Source organism: Patagioenas fasciata, chromosome 16, assembly GCF_037038585.1.
Source record: "Patagioenas fasciata isolate bPatFas1 chromosome 16, bPatFas1.hap1, whole genome shotgun sequence".
Classification (NCBI taxonomy): Eukaryota; Metazoa; Chordata; class Aves; order Columbiformes; family Columbidae; genus Patagioenas; species Patagioenas fasciata.
The window spans coordinates 9,853,820-9,869,913 of NC_092535.1; the positions used below are offsets into that span (position 1 = coordinate 9,853,820).

At 50.4% G+C, this 16,094-nt stretch overlaps 2 protein-coding genes across 7 annotated transcripts in view; one reads left to right on the forward strand and one right to left on the reverse strand.

Annotated features, from left to right (window-relative positions):
* Positions 1–635: 635 nt before the first annotated feature.
* On the reverse strand, positions 636–4,945 carry GDF5 (growth differentiation factor 5). Its single transcript, XM_065849679.2, has 2 exons — positions 3,959–4,945; positions 636–2,371 (listed from the first exon to the last, which is right to left on the reverse strand). The coding sequence occupies exons 1-2, from the start codon at positions 4,587–4,589 to the stop codon at positions 1,503–1,505; spliced, it is 1,500 nt and encodes a 499-aa protein (XP_065705751.2). The 5' UTR covers positions 4,590–4,945; the 3' UTR covers positions 636–1,502.
* Positions 4,946–9,144: 4,199 nt separating this feature from the next.
* LOC136108129 (uncharacterized) overlaps positions 9,145–16,094 on the forward strand; it is a 35,773-nt gene continuing 28,823 nt past the window's right edge. For 4 of the 6 annotated variants that reach the window (XR_011741532.1, XR_011741533.1, XM_065849678.2 and 1 more), the window contains exons 1-8: positions 9,145–9,312; positions 10,067–10,123; positions 10,842–10,924; positions 11,500–11,665; positions 11,916–12,022; positions 12,431–12,658; positions 13,245–13,341; positions 13,811–13,909. Coding sequence is in view for 4 of the 6 variants with exons in the window: in XM_065849678.2 (XP_065705750.2) it covers positions 9,196–9,312; positions 10,067–10,123; positions 10,842–10,924; positions 11,500–11,665; positions 11,916–12,022; positions 12,431–12,658; positions 13,245–13,341; positions 13,811–13,909 (954 nt within the window). In the remaining 2 variants the exon portion in view is untranslated. The remainder of the gene's footprint in view (positions 9,313–10,066; positions 10,124–10,841; positions 10,925–11,499; positions 11,666–11,915; positions 12,023–12,430; positions 12,659–13,244; positions 13,342–13,810; positions 13,910–16,094) is intronic. The other 2 variants (XM_071815411.1, XM_071815412.1) reach the window with 1 other exon arrangement.

Genomic DNA, 16,094 nt, shown 5'->3' on the forward strand with positions numbered 1-16,094 from the left:
GAGGGAAGGCAGAGCTTTTTGTCACTTTTTATGACGATCGACCAAGAATTTTGGATGGTTTGTGGCCAGTGTGAACTAGGGCAGGTCCAGGTGGGGTACCGGCCAGGAGGACCTCAGGTCCTTGCCACTACCCCACCAGTGACGCGGCGCAGAGGAGAGCTCAGATCCAGGAAACCACACGACGTGATGGCTTGAACTGTGATGAAACAATATCAAACCTTCGCATTTATATTCTATACTATTGACAGCTACTTCAATAATTTCTGTTGGTCCTTATGGCCTTTCTATCCATCTACAGTTGAACATCTGGTACCTAGTTTTGCAGGTGAGAATGTACACAGAGTAATGCCACAATAAATGTATAATCCATGCCTAGAACAGGTGAAGGGGATATGCAAACACACAGCCCTCGGAGGGCAAAATACAAGGATACCAGAGCTCTTTTGCAATCATCTGCATAACTCATTTTCGCACCAGCTACATCAAGTGACAGTGGCATTCCCCACCAGCTCAAACCACATCATACTTTTAGAGCTTTCTTCCAATATTCCCAGTTTCTGTGGCAGCAGAGTTAGAGGCAAGCAAAATATGGGGACACGTTTTGCATACTACCGGTATTCTGCTGCACTGAAAAGTCCCTTTCACTTGTATTTATTGTACAAAAACATTAAAACAATTTCTTAATAGCATTATAATTATGCAGAGCTAGACACAATGTAGCACTGTGTCAATAATTTATTACATCTTATGCCTTAATTGAACACTTTTACTATGAGCACTTGAGAACAACTTGGACCTTATACAGAGTAATATATCTTGCTACATAATAATGGAAAGGTGGGTACTTAAGAAAGATATGTAGCTTGGAGGAAAACATACGTGGAAGCAAATACCTCCTGCATCACCTATCTCCACATAAAACTTAGAACTAAATCAACATATTATATTTCATGACTCTTTATATATATATATATATATATATAGTTTCAAGAGCTAATCAGAAAGAAATCATATGACAGTGTAAGTATTTACACCTGGGTGTGAGCACACCAGAACACAACCTTCTCTTGTAGACATCAGGAGCCTTTTCTTATATTTCTCAATGAACGCAGCACATGGGACTCTGACATAAATTCAGTCTCAAGAACATTGTTCAAAGGATGAGACGGGTCATATTCACAGCTCACTGATCCCATCTTTACCCACTGCATTGAGGCTAAAAGCAGAGGTGTGGAGGTGTAACCTTCTCTATCATGAGCTTCAGTCAGAGCCAGTCTCGTGTCGCCAACACAGGGCCTTGTATCAGACTGCATGATAGCATCCAAACGCTACGGAAATACACCCATGGTGGAGAGACAAACAGAAGCACGGGATTTATTGCTGCATCCTTGTAAACATGTGTACCCTACAGGTAAGAAATCTAGTTAAGCTGGTTTGAGGAGAGCTCATGCTCAATGTGTCATATTACCTTTCATAACATATTCATGTGGGCAACTGTTCTGCTACCTACAACCACACGACTCCACCACCATGTCCTCGTACTGCTTGTAGACCACATTGTTTGCAGAGTCAATGAAAAGAATGCTGATCGGACTCAGCCTGGTTGGGACACAGCAAGTCGGGGGTGTTGATTCTGGGTCCATCGAGTTCATTAAAGTCTGGATAACTGCGTGATTGGTGGGTTCCAGGTGGGATCGAAGCGGGAATTCACAAAGCCCTTCACAGTGATACGCTTCGTACTCCAGAGGGGCTATTATCCAGTCATCCCAGCCCATATCCTTAAAATTCACATGGAGGGCTTTTCTGCTACACCTTGCCTTCAGGTTCTTAGTGGGCCTCTTCCCTTGCCGTGTTGCTAGAGGAGCTCTTCTCTTCCGCCTCTGATTGAATAAGTACTCGTAAACAGTTTTGTCGTCTTGGCCGGACCTAGCTTTGATCTCATTGAAGAATAAGTCTCTCTTTTTCGTTCTCCCGAATACCAAGAAGAGAGCCTTTTCATTGACCTGTCTGCCCGTTCGGTTAAATCCCACACTCCTGAGATCAACAGCCCTCCCCCTGTCGAGAGTTTCCAGTTCAAAGCACAAGTTAACCAAGTTTTTAAAGTTCCTGAAAAGCTTCCAGATGTCAAACACTTCCCACTTCGGTGTATCTGTGATAGTGACAGTACGAGAGTCCAGGAGCGTTGCTGCTTGTCTGTTTGTAGAGCAACTAAATAATTTCACTTGGGACGTTTTTCCAGAAGAATGAGACTTCCAGGTATCCGAAGGCTTCTTCCTCAATATTCGAAGCTCTGCTCCCAGCAAACCGTCTTTTTCTAATGCGCTGATGTCAAAAATATATTTTTGTTTTCTTATAGTTGGGGCTCTCTCATCTAAAAAAAAAGCACACGTATTTTCAAATGTATATCAAGCACACATCAATATCAGTTATTCAGTTCTTAATGGTTTCCCTAAGGTTCCTCTTAAGCCTAGAAGTTTCCTTAATTAGCCCAGCAATCAGAAAGAGCAGTTTTTGTCGAAGGGATCAGCTCTGTTCAGGGACCCAGAAGAACTCAGTGACTCAACGGGGAAATGAGTTTCTGAGTTTGCCCTGTAGAAATCTCATTTCTTTCACTGGTGAGGATTTTCTAGCTTCAAAGTAGCAATTAGCCAATTGAAAACTAGTCCTTTTCCAGGGCTGAGCACTCACAGGGCCTATTCACCACTTACATCCTACTTCAATTACTGAAACAGAGCGTCAGTGGTGCCCAGGCCTCACGCTGGCTCCAAACATGAGCAAACCTGCCCTTAGACGATACAATAGTGAATTAGTCCTTTAAAACCACATCCCCCAGGAACTGCCAGACACAAGGATAATTGCCTTATTAACTTAACTCCGCATGATTCACAACTTTTTCAAATTGGGCAGAAAAACACACCTCCATTTAACCTGACGTTACACATGCGTGGTTAAACTCAGGAGCAGCACTACGAAGGCATATGGATGAGCCAAGGTTTGTTACATCAACAGCACCTTCCATTGGCGAGCTGAGAACCTGAACACAGCACTTCTGAGCAGTGCACCGTCCCTTCCCAGGAGCCACACTATTAAATAGCAAACAAACCCAGTCCTGCCTGAGTCTTCCATCACTTTATCAGCTGTAGCCTGTGTTGCTTCTTTGAGCACAGGGCAAAACTCGTACTAACATCACTGGAAGCAACACGGGGCTCCCCAGCCAGAGCAGTAACGTGAACACCATTCTTTGGGAGCCTGGCTAGATCTTGTGTGAAAGCAGACACTGGTTCAAATTTCCAAAAAGGCTGGGAACCAGAATGGTGAAACTGCCAGTTCTGGAGTCCCAGAAGTTATTTACTCTGGTTAGTCTGTGCTTAGCTGTGGCTTCTGTGCATAGAAGGTTGGTGGTACCTGAAAGCGAGAGCTTGGACCTGGTACCGATACACCCGCCATACGCTACAATGACTCCGGGGTGCACACTGTAGCTCCTCACAACTCTACCTCGGACAAATCAGGCTGACCTTTTGATACCGAAACTTGTGGCTGTTTAACGGAATAGTCCTGTTCTTAGCATCTCATGCATTTTTAGACATAGTTGACAACAAAATCTAATGTTTGCAGTTTCCAGGAGCTAGTTATGGAAAGGAAATAATACAAGAATTGAAGAGGTTTTTAAACACCTAAGCATGCAAAGACCGATTCATTTTCAACAATATGCATCTAAAATATTTTCTAAATGTTTTGTTTGGCTGCCACACAACCATCTAGTTCTGCCTCTGAAGGATTTTTCCAAGATAAGGCAGGACGACAAAATCTGCAGCAAAGTTGTAAGATTTCATTTACATTAAAAAGACCTATTTGACTTTAATGAAGTAGGATTATTTTCTAATAGTCTCTACATGTACAAACATACTCAGACATCTCTCTCTGTCCACACACACACCACCACAAGCTCCTTTCTTACCTTGTCCTTTGTCTATAAAGCTGGTTATTGTATTGGCAAGTCCAGCCTCCAGTTTTACACTTCCATTAACACCTTTTCTTTCTGCATCTGAGAGCGTCCTGTACAAAGATAGCATGTATTCATGTGGCGTTATAGGGGGATGTCGGAAAGTTTCCTTAGTTTCCCTCTGCGTTACAGGCTCTTTAGTCTTTTTGGTTTTGAAAGAATCAGCGTCAGTACCACTTGTGCCAGTTTTTTTCAAAGCCACCTTGCTGCTAAGATTTTGAACCTTTGGAGTCACTGTCCTCACTGCAGAAGCTCTGCTGGGATGTCCTACCTTGCCCTCCGCGGCTGCTGTTCTCGAGAGAACCTTCTTTGATTCATCGTTCTTGGCCAGTAGGGCTCCAGCCTGCACAGAACTGCTTTTAGTTCTGGCCTTTGAGGTCCCAGTACTATATCCATGGCTTGCAGTCCTCAGTGTACCTGCCCGTGCTGAGGGATTCCTCTCCTTTCCTTCTGCTTTCAAAAAACCTAGTTTAGATCCTGGGTTACTCTGGCCTGCTTCGGGATTACTCAGCGCTCCAGGAACTAGATCCAGAGGCAGCCAAGTCAAATGCCAAAGCAGTAAAGTGAGAAAATGCAGGATTTTCATCCTCTGGTCTTCCTCTGAATGCCACTAAAGAAAAAATCAGAAAAGGTTCCTCCAGTTTGGCAGAAGAAAACATGAAAGAAATTAAAAACCAAAGTCAGCAAAAATGCTTTTCGTTGGAGATTAAACCATTTCAAATCTTGTTGTTCAATACTTGTATCCAGTCCCATAGTGGAAACGCTCATGTACTCAGATACGGTCTCCCCTGGCTTCAGTCTGCAGCTATAAAGAACTTGTTCTTGAAAAGAGAAAGTTTACCACCTCGTTTTCTTCTGTAAAACTGACTGAAAACTTGAAGGAGTCCTGTTTAAATCCAAGGGCTTTTTTTTTTCCAAGAAGGAAGAATGGCGTAATGCTGCCTCTGTGTTAAAAGGTTTTTTTAAAGTTTTGAATCCTTTCCAGTGAAAATATTTCACACACAGAGACCTGCAGGTGCTCAGAAATCTTTTACAAACCTGAACTCAGGAATTGGAAACGGAATTCCAACAAACCTATTTAATTACTCTCTGATGTCATGCTGTCTAAACTAATTTAACTGCGATATATTTCTTTAAAAAAATCTTCTTTACCCTTTTCATTAGCATGAGTCATACTCTGCCTCATGTGAAACAGCTCCACGGGCTCAAAACTCCAGAGGATGCCTTTTCAAGTGGCAATACGACCTCTACCTCAGCCTTCGACAAACGGCACGTCTGAGCGAGACAAACTGCAAGATCAACAACTGAGACCTGTCACACAGTCCGCTGGACACATACATTAAAATAGCTCAGTATAATTCTTTAGCACTTTTTCCAGAGGACTGTGACAGCGGCTTCACTTTGTCCCCCGGTGACTGAAGGGCTGAGCTGGTAGCGCAGACACTTAACAGAGGTGAAGTTTAATTTTTCACAAAGCAGCGCGGCCGTGCCTGCGGTTGGTGTGCTTGGGTGTATTTATTGCTGTGCTTTACAGCAATACTGGCGCGGCAGCCCCGCGGGGTGCCCGGAGCGTGGGGCAGCACTGCACCCTGCAGGCAGCCTGCGCCCCAAAACCCACTCCGCGCAATGCCGGCCTTTCTCTTCAAACTAGACACAAAACTCTCAAGAGCCGCCTACCCCACAGCCACAAGAAGGCTGGTAGTTAGAAGGCAGCGTTACTCACGAGTCAGGGCTACCCTGTTGCTTTCAGCCACACAAAGGAGAGTGTGGAGCAAGCGTGGCCTTCATAAGCTGCAAAAACGGAACCGTTGTTGGTCTAAAGGAGCCTTCGGGAAATGAGGCACCGGGCTGGATTCAACGGGGATTAATGGGACCCTTCTCTCATCTTGCACTGACGCTAAGCCCGGTCTGCCTCCCTCATTGTTTTAATTTCTGGGGGAAGAAGAAAGGGAAAAGATACACCACTTTTTAGCCTGATTTGTGCGTGCTGTAACATTTTCCACCCTGACTAGTATTAATATCAGAAACACTAAACTACTTTCATAAATAACAACCTTTCTAGATGAGAAGCCCTGTATTCTATACCTTGTTTTGATGGAGGAACAGAAGAAGAGTTCAGTGATTTCACAGACGTCACAAATAAGGTGGATGCAAAAACCCACCCTCCTGATTTTGACCTAATGGCCCTTCATCTGATATCAGTTGTAGCTTTGATATTCCTCATAAAAATATAGCAGCTTTTGACTGAGTTTCTTCTGACAAAACCATTCCCCTGCAGTCAGTCCCTGCCATGCCCATGGCCTTCCCAACCACACCGTCCTTCTATCTTCCCAACCACACCGTCCTTTTATCCTTGCCACACTGGCCACCTTCCTGCTGGGCAGGAAATGGCATGCCGTGTCTGCTTCTGTGTTATGAGCCATTGATTAGCTTGCCAGTGGGCCAAAAAAAAAACAGTTAAATGCTGAGTTCCCACTTCTAATCTGTCCAGCTTCCAGTTTTCACAGTACTTGTAAGAACTTTATATCTTTAAGAGTTCCATTGCTCTATCAGACTTGGCTGAGATTTGCAAACAGATTTACAAATTATTTGAGAGATGGACATGAAAGAGCAGGAGGTAAGACAATGTGATTACATAGGCCTTGTCTCTTAGTAAATCAGATTACAAGCACAATCAATTGTGTATTCAAACACTACAGGTCTGAGATTAATATATCTCAGTGGGCTGGACAGGCCAAGACAGAAAAAAAAAAAGACCAAAACCAAGCAAAGAGAGCTGTGCGCACTATTCTCTCTTTAAAAGAGGCTCTCCTGGGGGACTCTCCATGTAGGTGCTTGGAACCAGGGGAGCACGGTTGCTGTGCAGGGTGTTCTGAGCCTCATGGCCCCAGAGAGCAATGTTTGCCTTGAATAAGCTCCACTGATGAGGGTGTCCTGTTGTGGCCCTACATGAATGTGCAGTTATTCCAGCTGGCTGAGCTCAAACTCAACTGGTATCTCCAATATGCACATGAAAACCCCCAGTCTGGTGCAGGCTTTAGATCTAAGTAGGACAGAGTGGAAGAGATGGTCAAGGCCTTTTCTCACCACTGGACAAGCTTATGTGTACCAGCAGAGTGGCTTGGTTCACACAGCCCACTCATTCTTCTTGGCCCATTCTGCACAGGCGCTCCTCACACAGTGTGCATGGGGATTCGCAAACGGAGGACTAACTGGGTCCCTGCTCTGTGAAAGTGCATTGTCTTCCGTTCTCCAGAGCCTAACATTATGTCTACATGAGCTGTGCCACCTTCTCGAACAGACAATTTCCGTGAGTCCCTCTGGACACCCAGGGAACTGCTGGAGAGAGTCCAGCGCAGCCACCAAGATGCTGAAGGGAGTGGAGCATCTCCCGTGTGAGGAAAGGCTGAGGGAGCTGGGGCTCTGGAGCTGGAGAAGAGGAGACTGAGGGGGGACTCATTCCTGGGGATCAATATGGAAAGGGGGAGTGTCAGGAGGATGGAGCCAGGCTCTTCTCGGTGACAACCAGTGACAGGACAAGGGGCAGTGGGTACAAACTGGAACACAGGAGGTTTCACTTCAATATGACAAGAAAATTCTTCATGGTGAGGGTGGCAGAGCCTGGCCCAGGCTGCCCAGGGGGGTTGTGGAGTCTCCTTCTCTGCAGACATTCAAACCCACCTGGACACCTTCCTGTGGAACCTCAGCTGGGTGTTCCTGCTCCATGGGGAGATTGCACTGGATGAGCTTTCCAGGTCCCTTCCAACCCCTGACATTCTGGGATTCTGTGACTCTGGGGAGCCAAAGGAACCTTTCGCAGTGTTGAAAAAGTTGCTAACCCCTTGAGATCCTGCCCAGGTCACTATATTTCCATGTGATGAGTTAGACCCTGGAGCCATGGTGCATGGGGCCCTCCCAGGATGCCAGCTTCTGTTGATATTCTTTAATGCTTGGGCACGGCCAACACTAACACCTGATGTGCTTCCTGAAGGACACACCTGGGGATCATGTTGCTACCTGTAGATGTTTGTCATTTGGATGCAGCACCGCTGCTCAGCTCCAGCCAGGTGAAGTCCTACCTGGTGCTGCTGCAGCAGCAGCAGCTCCTTCTTGGGGAAAGCTCAGATCACCTGCTTCATCTGTCAGAGGATGCCACAACACATGGTTGGAGCCATCCAGCTGCTTGCTGTGACTCTGACACCGAGTCCCTTTGGAGACAGAGTGACATGGTCCTCAGACACCGGCAGAGGCTCTGAGCTCTTGCAGAGCAGCACTTAAGTTCAGGATGAAATGAAATGTCGAGACAGTGTAAAGTGATCCACTCACCCAGCAGCACCGCTTGCATATGGAGGGCATCACATTTATGGATTGGACCTGTCTAGCTGGAGTTTCGGAGATTTGATTTCTTCTCTATATTTGTCTAATTTGACAGTAATGTATAGCTTTAAATTAACCTCTCTCTTCATCTCCTGATCAATAAGCTAGAGTTCCCTTAGCTGCTTTGTGTAAAGCAGGTTTTCAGAGCTCATCCCCGAAATCCTTTCTTGCAATAACTTATTCACAAGACGCTACCCCCAGTTCTGAATATTTTTAGTTTTGCCCAGATTTCTAAGGCTGCTTCACCTATATTAAAACACATGGAGCTGAATCCATCTCAACTATATTTAGGCCTTCACTGTATTGGAGATGATTATCTAGAGAGCCGTAATAATCAAGAGAGGACGATACAAACTGGAACTACGGAGAGTCACCCCCAGCGGCAATGACTGGCAATGGCATCACTGCCCGCACCGTTTGCTCGCTGCCGCCCTTCACGGGCTGCCCCGCGCGGGGACAGGGCCTCACACCGGCCCGGGGAGGCTGCGGCACCTGGCGCTGCCCTTGCTGCCGTTTACTGGTCTGGCTTTGGCTGCAAAAGCTCCGAGATCTTGGCTTAGGGACGCCTTCTGCCGTTCAGGTACTTTTGTCGTGCTACACGCTGGGTGAGGGGGGTGTGCGGGTTTCTCTGCACTCAAAGGACTTCACAGAATCAGTTTCTCCTCATGCCCAGCAGAAACCCCGCGGCAGCGGGTGGGGGCCCAGACACCCGGAAGTCGGGAAGGGAAGCGCCGCCCAGAGCCGCCCCGGCTGTGCCGCCGCGGGGCCGGGCCTGGGCGGAGCCGCGTGTGGCGGGCCCGGCTGCCGAGGAGGTCATGGCGACGGGGGCTGAGGAGGCGGCGCCGAGCCAGGGCTCCTTGCGGCGCCAGCTGCAGAGCTCGCAGGAGGCGCAGCACCGGCAAGCGCTGGTGGTGCGGAAGCTGCAGGCGAAGGTGAGGAGCGGGGGCGCCTGCCCGGGGGGAGCTGCCCGGGGCCGGGCCGCGGTGCTGGGTCCGGGGTGTCCGGGCTGCCCAGAGAGGGCGCTGGGCCGCGGCGATGCCGGGGGCGAACGCGCGGCCCCAGCGGGTTCCTTCCCGGAGCTGCCGCGGGCGGGACGGTGCCCAGCGCGGAGCTCGGGGGAGGCGCCGGGAGCCGCCCCGCTCCGCCCGGCCCGCCCAGGCGTGCTGGGCGCTGCTTCCCGCGCCGGCAGCCCCGAGCCGCTCGGCAGCCCTTGGCCGCCTTCGCTGCCGCTGCCCGGCCGGCGAACGGGCCCGGGCGGCTCTTGTGCAGCTGCACAGAAACCGCGTTGTGCAGCGGCTGAGCGGGGCTGGGGCAGAGCTGACCTGCTCGGCGGAGCTTGAGAAGCGACGTGGAAACTCCCTCCTTGCCCCCCCTTCAGGGCCCGGGGGACCTTTCCCCCGTGGGAATCTCGAGTTGGGGTCCGGGTGCCCATGGGGCGGGCTCTGCTGGCCAGCGCTGCCTTAGCATGAGCAGACAGTGCTGTGTGCGACAGAAACCCTGTCTGGCTGGCCTGAAGATCAGAGGCGGTGAAGCTTCCCCGTATGGTCACGACTTCTCGTTGCTGTATCAGCAGCGCCGTGAAATGTTCTGTGCTTGGGCTGCAGAGACTGAGAGGAAAGGGGATGCGGGAGGAGCCGCGTCTGGAGAAGCTGCATTCGCTCATCTTCATTCTCTGTATCCACCCAGGTCCTGCAGTACCGGACTCGGTGCCGAGAGCTGGAGCAGCTAGTGGAGGCAGGAGGGGTGAGTGTGCAGGCTGCTGACTACAGACAGTGCACATAGCGTTCGTTAACACCGGCAAAAAACACCTCTCCAGAGTGACAGTGACAGGAAAACAGGCTTTTGCTACCGGAGGGTTTCGGGAAGCACTGTAATTCTGCCGGTCAGTGTGTGTGCAGTTGCCATTCTTGGAGCAGCCAGTAGTCCCAGAAATGCCAGTCCAGAAATCCCCACCAAGAAGGATTTTAGTTTTGTGAGAGAGCGCTTTCCTGCTGGGGTAACGCGCTGTCCTCGGTCTCAGGAGAGGTCTGTACTGCCTGTTACATTGTGGGGCCGTCTCTGAAAGAGAACCGGCTGGAACACAGCATTTCGGCAGGCGGGAATGCTGGCGTTCAGCACACAGAGCTGGCTCTTCTGTGCTTTTCTTTCTGCTTCGCGGCTAAAGTAAACCTGGGAGAGGAAGAGTAGGAGAGCAGGAGAGCATTCCTGGGCTTCAAGTGCAAGTGAGTGCCTGTGGTCCTGAGTGGAGGATCGCGGGCTGTGAGAGTGCAACAGTGGGAGACTGAGCAGAGCTGTCACCTGCAGTGACACCCTTCCCCTTCCTCTCTGCTGTCACGACACTGTTATGCCTGGAAGAAGCCACGAGCTCCAGAGACACCAGCAAATGGAGGGGAGAGCAATGGATGCTGACAGTAGTGAAGGGAACAAAAGAATTTGACTAATCTTTTCCTTTCTGCCTTAGGGATCCCTCCCCGGCATGTGGGAAGCCACAGAAGACCACAGCCTGGAGAAAGCACTGCTGCAGCTGGAAGAGGAGCAGCAAAGGTACAAGGAAGAAGCGTTCCCTCATAGCCGGTACCCTGGATGCTCATGGAGGGGAGGGAAAACCTGCCAGTGCCACCTGCTCTCCCCAAGGGAAGCGGCTGGACAAGCCACTGTGACAGGAGAAAGGTCCACGATGTGTTCTCTGTGGTGCAGTGACAGTGTTGTGTGCCGAATGGCTCTGTTCTGAGCGGGGGGTTGTTCCAGGTGAGCTGCAACGGTCCCTTTCCAGCCTCAGGTGCTCCAGGGTTCAGTAGGTGAGGGCTCAGGACAGTGGTAGAGAAAGGTGATGATGCAGTGATCAGACAGCACGGCAGGGAGGCAAGATGTTCACTGTGGGCATCATCAGAGTTGAGAGGAAGGGAGAACCGAACCTGTGGATGGCAATGGAAGGCTTAAAGCCAGGAGAAGCAGCTGAGCTGGCTGTCCCAGAGAGATCTTAGTTAATGCCAGGAAGCGCTTTTGCTGCCTCTGAGTCTGACAACAAAGTCAGTGTTGAGGGAGCTGGGAAATCCCGGGGCTGCTGCTTGTGGACAGCAGTTGTTGAGCGACCTCTCTGCTGTTTCTCCCTCTCCCAGGTGTGAGAATCTGGCAGAAGTGAACGCTCTCCTGCGGGAGCAGCTCGATAAAGCCAGTGAGGTTAATTCAGCCCTCAAAGAAGATGTTGGAAAACTGACGGCGGATTGGATGAGGGCCCGGGAGGAGCTGGGGTTGAAGGAGAGTGAATGGCGCCGTGAGCGCGAGGTAAGGAAAGGCTACGGGCTCATCAGCCGTGATGCCAGAGCGGCGTGAGAATGGATTTGATTTCTGGCCGAGAGGTCTTGCTGTGTGGCAGCGGTGGCTCTGCTGAGTGGTGTTGGTGCTGAGGAGCAGGAGACAGGGCTGGGAGATGGAAGAGACCTGGTGCTGGGGGTTGCGCTCTCTCCTCTCTGAAAGACTCAAGCAGTGTTGGTGAAGGCTGGACTGGCATTTCTTTTTGTCCTGACACGTTTAGGTGTATGACAGCTACGTCAAGGGTGAACATCAGCGTCTCCTCCGCCTGTGGTGCCAGGTGGTGACCTTCCGCCGTCAGTTCCTGGAGATGAAGACTGCCACTGACCGGTGAGTACGGGGGAAGAGACTCCCCACAGCTGTGCATGCAGCACGTAGAGCAGTCCGTTTAATAGAATGGTGGAAATCTGCCTTACATCTCACTGAATGAGAGTATGTTAATAAACTAGAGCAGCAGCCACAGTCGGAGTCATTGGAGGTCCTTGAGGCCTTCTGTCCGTCCCACACATTTCTTCTCATCTCTGAGGAGAAAACAGACTCATCCTCAATGATCATGCAGACTCATTGCTCAACTGTCCAGATGCATCCTCGTCCCAAAGTGCCAGATGAGCAGCTCGTCCCAGCCAAGATGTCACCTTTCCTGCCAGCTGGGACTGGTGCACAACGATGCGCTTCAGAAGCGAGTGAGCTGATAAAGATGGTGCTGTGAACACGGTCTCTTTCTTGATTCCTCTTCAGAGATTTGTCTGAGCTGAAGGCAGAGCACATGAGGCTTTCTGGAGCTGTGCTTGTGAGCTGCTCCCGTCCAACCTCTGGTGTCCAGCTCTGGGAGTCCCTCACGCTGGGCAGAGCTGTCCTGAAGGGTCAGACACAGCAGCAAGTGGAACAGGATAGAAACCAGAAGACTCAGGCGGTGATGTGCTTACAAGTCAAGGGAGACCTGGAGAAGAAGGAGCTTCAGGACAGGTGAAGCTGTTTTAAACTTTGCTGTTACCAACATGATCTTTTGTGGCTGCTTCTGTGATTTGTAGATGAGCTGTGTTCATGTTTTAAACACACCCATGCTGCACAGCCCCGTTTCTGTCCCTGGTCAAACTGTTCCCTTCAACAGAAGGGGCAGAAAAACCGTCAGACTGACAGAAGCTGTTCTGAGTAAGACCAGACTGGCAAAGAGATTGCATAGCACAGTGTTTTTGCTGTTAGCTGATTCTTGGTGAGAAATGGAGAGCAGCATAAAGAGAACTCTCTCGCTGTACAGCCCTTTTCCTCCCCAGGGCTGCACTAAAACAGTTGGGAGGAATGTGCACAGGAGCATCATAAGCAGTGTAGCTCCTCTGTGCTGACGGTTCCTTGCAAGACTGAGTGCAGAAGACTTTGTGGCAAGAAGGGCCATTTGGCACCCTCAAACTCATTACCCCGTAGAGCTGGATGCTGCCTTTGCTGTATTTTCTGGGTTGAACTTTCTCTGCTGTGCCTCTGGGAGCTGCTCAGCTCTTTCCCAGGCGGTGGTGTGCTGTGCTTTTGGAGTGGCACGTGGACCTTCTCTTCGCAGGGTGATGGAGCTCTCGGCCTTGCTTGTACAGTCCCAGAAGCAGAATGAGGAGAAGGAGAAGATCATGAAAACGCTTCAGGACACTGTGGAGATTCTGGTGTGTTTTCCCTTGATCTGGGAGACAGCCCAGTGTTTGCTCCCCAGCCGTAGCACACAGAGGTGTGGTTTCCTCAGCAGAAGGAGGGGTAGAGATGCCACCTGTAGGGGAACATCAGGGACATTGCCAGAATGTTCCTTGTGTGTTTGGCACAGGTGCAGTCAGTCCAGGTGCAGCAGCGGCAGGGGAGCTGCAGACAGCTCCGGTGTCTTCCTCAGGGATTGCACCAAGGCTGTTGTGCCTGGGGTCAATATTCCTTGGCACTGGCAGCTTCCTGGCAGTCTATGGAAACGAGCTGTCGGTCTTTCCCTTCTTAGTTTTAGCGAGGAAGAAGCGGAATAGAATGTGGGAAGGAATGCCCTGGAATCCTGAGGGCTGAGGCTTCTGGGCATGGCAGTGCCGCTGAGGATGGGAACGCTGCAGAGGGAGCAGCTCTGCCCTGCCCACCCTTTCCTCCTTCTGTTCTCAGGAAGCCGGTCGGTTAGAGAAAGAACATGAAGTTCTGTGGAGTAAAAGTGCCAAAGAGGAGAACCTGTCCCTGCAAAAGCTGATAAAAGATATAACTGAGGTGCGTGCAGAGCTGGGACCACATCCCTGTAAACGTGGTTTCAGAGTGCTTGAGGAAGGCAACAGCCCAGCCTGGGCAACAGAGATCCATGTTGGGTACTATCTGTGGTAACTGCTCCTGGCTGTTTAGTTTTGTACCCCTTGTTAGAACATCCGAGGTGGCTGTCCTGTGACTCTTGAGCTGAGTCGCTAGAAGTTTCAGAAAGCGCCTTTGCCTGCACCGTCCCGCTCAGGTCTCTCTTGGGCTGGGCTTTCAGAATTGGCTTCTTGACATTTGTATTCCAGGGTTGCCCGGAGGCTTCCCCCACCCTCCTTGAGCAATGACTCTTGTTCCTCAGATTTTATGAAAGGTCACTGGCTCAATGCGCTTGCCAACTCTGCTCCTTCACTCGACATTCACGGACCATTATCTCCCCAGAATCCAACTGGTCTAACTGTTTAGGGGGAACTTTAACTTAGTTCTAAGCTTCACTCTGTGGAGGGGTGGTTAATCAGCCCCTCTCAAAGTCAGGTCTTTTTCCTGATGAAGTCACTGTTGTCCTCTTGGGTACTGCGCCGAGTCATTATAAACATGGGATTTTTCATGGCTTTTTTCCAGTATTCCTCAGTTTCCCTCTTCCCTGGGCAGCATTCATGTTTCCTTTCATGGCTGTTTCCAGTGTTTATCTGGTGCTCGTGTGTGTGGCTCTGAAAATCATAGAATGTCCTGAGCTGGAAGGGATCCCAAAGGATCATCAAATCCAACTCGTGTCCCTGCACAGGACACCCCACAGGTCACCCCGTGTGTCTGAGGATGCTGTCCAGTCTCTTCTTGAACACTCTCAGGTTGAGGAGCCTGGGGAGCTCCCTGGGGAGCCTGTTCAGTGTCCAGCGCCTCTGGGTGAAGAACCTTTTCCTCATGTCCAACTGACCCTCCCTGGCACATCTTCTGCCATTCCCTGGGTTCTGTCACTGTCACAGAGAAGAGCTCAGCCCTGCCCCTCCTGAGGAACCTGCAGCCCCATGAGCTCTGCCCTCAGTCTGCTCTGCTCCAGCTGAAAAAACCCAGGGACTGTAGCCGCTCCTCACACGGCTTCACTCCAAACCTTCACCAACTTGGTGTTCCTCCTCTGGACACTCCTCAGTAGCTTTATCTCCTTTTCTCCTGTGTCCTCAGCCCTGCACACAGTGAATGCTCCAGGTGAGGCCGCCCCAGCGCAGAGCAGAGCGGGACAATCCCCTCCCTGCCCGGCTGGTCATGCTGTGCTGGATGCACCGGGACACGTGTCCCTCTTGGCTCCAGGGACACTGGTGGCTCATGCTCAACTTTCCGTTGAACAGAACCCCCAGATCCCTCTCTGTGGAGCCTCTCTCCAGCATCTCCTCCCCCAGTCTGTGTGTACAGCCAGGGTTGCCGTGTCAAAGGTGCAAAATCCGGCACTTGCCCTTGTTGAACGTCATGTGGTTGGTGATTGCCCAGTTCTCCAGTTTGTGCAGATCCCTCTGCAGGGCCTCTCTGCCGTCCAGTGTCGACAGCTACCCCAAATTTAGTGTCATCAGCAAACTCGCTAAGCAGTCCCTCAAGTCCTGAGTCTAAGTCATCTAAGAAGACATTGAAGAGTTCTGGCCCTAAGATGGATCCCTGTGGAACCCGCTGGTGACTGTTCTCCGGCCTGACATAACCCCATTTACTAGAACCCTTTGAGCCCGACCCATCAGCCAATCGCTCACCCACTGCACTGTGTGTTTACCCAGCTGTGTGCTGAACATCTTGTGCAGGAGGAGGCTGTGGGAGACACTATCAAAGGCTTTACTGAAATCCAAAAAGATCACATTGACGGGCTTCCCTTGGTCAGCTAGGCAGGTAACCTTGTCATAGAACAAAATTAAGTTTGTCAAGCAAGACTTTCCCCTCATGAACCTGTGCTGGCTGGGACCAGTGACTGCATTGTTATCCAGATGTTTTTCAATAGCTCCCAGAACAATCTTCTCCATGGTTTTGCCAGGCACAGCAGTGATGCTGACAAGCCTGTAGCTGCCAGGGCCATCCTTGTTGCCCTTCTTGTAGATTGGGACAACGTTCACCAGCTTCCAGTAACCCAGGACCTCTCCAGATTCCCAGAAGGGTTGAAAAATCACAGAGAGAGGTCTTGCTATGACATGAGCCAGCCCTTTAAGCACTTTTGGATGAATCCCATCAGGCCCTA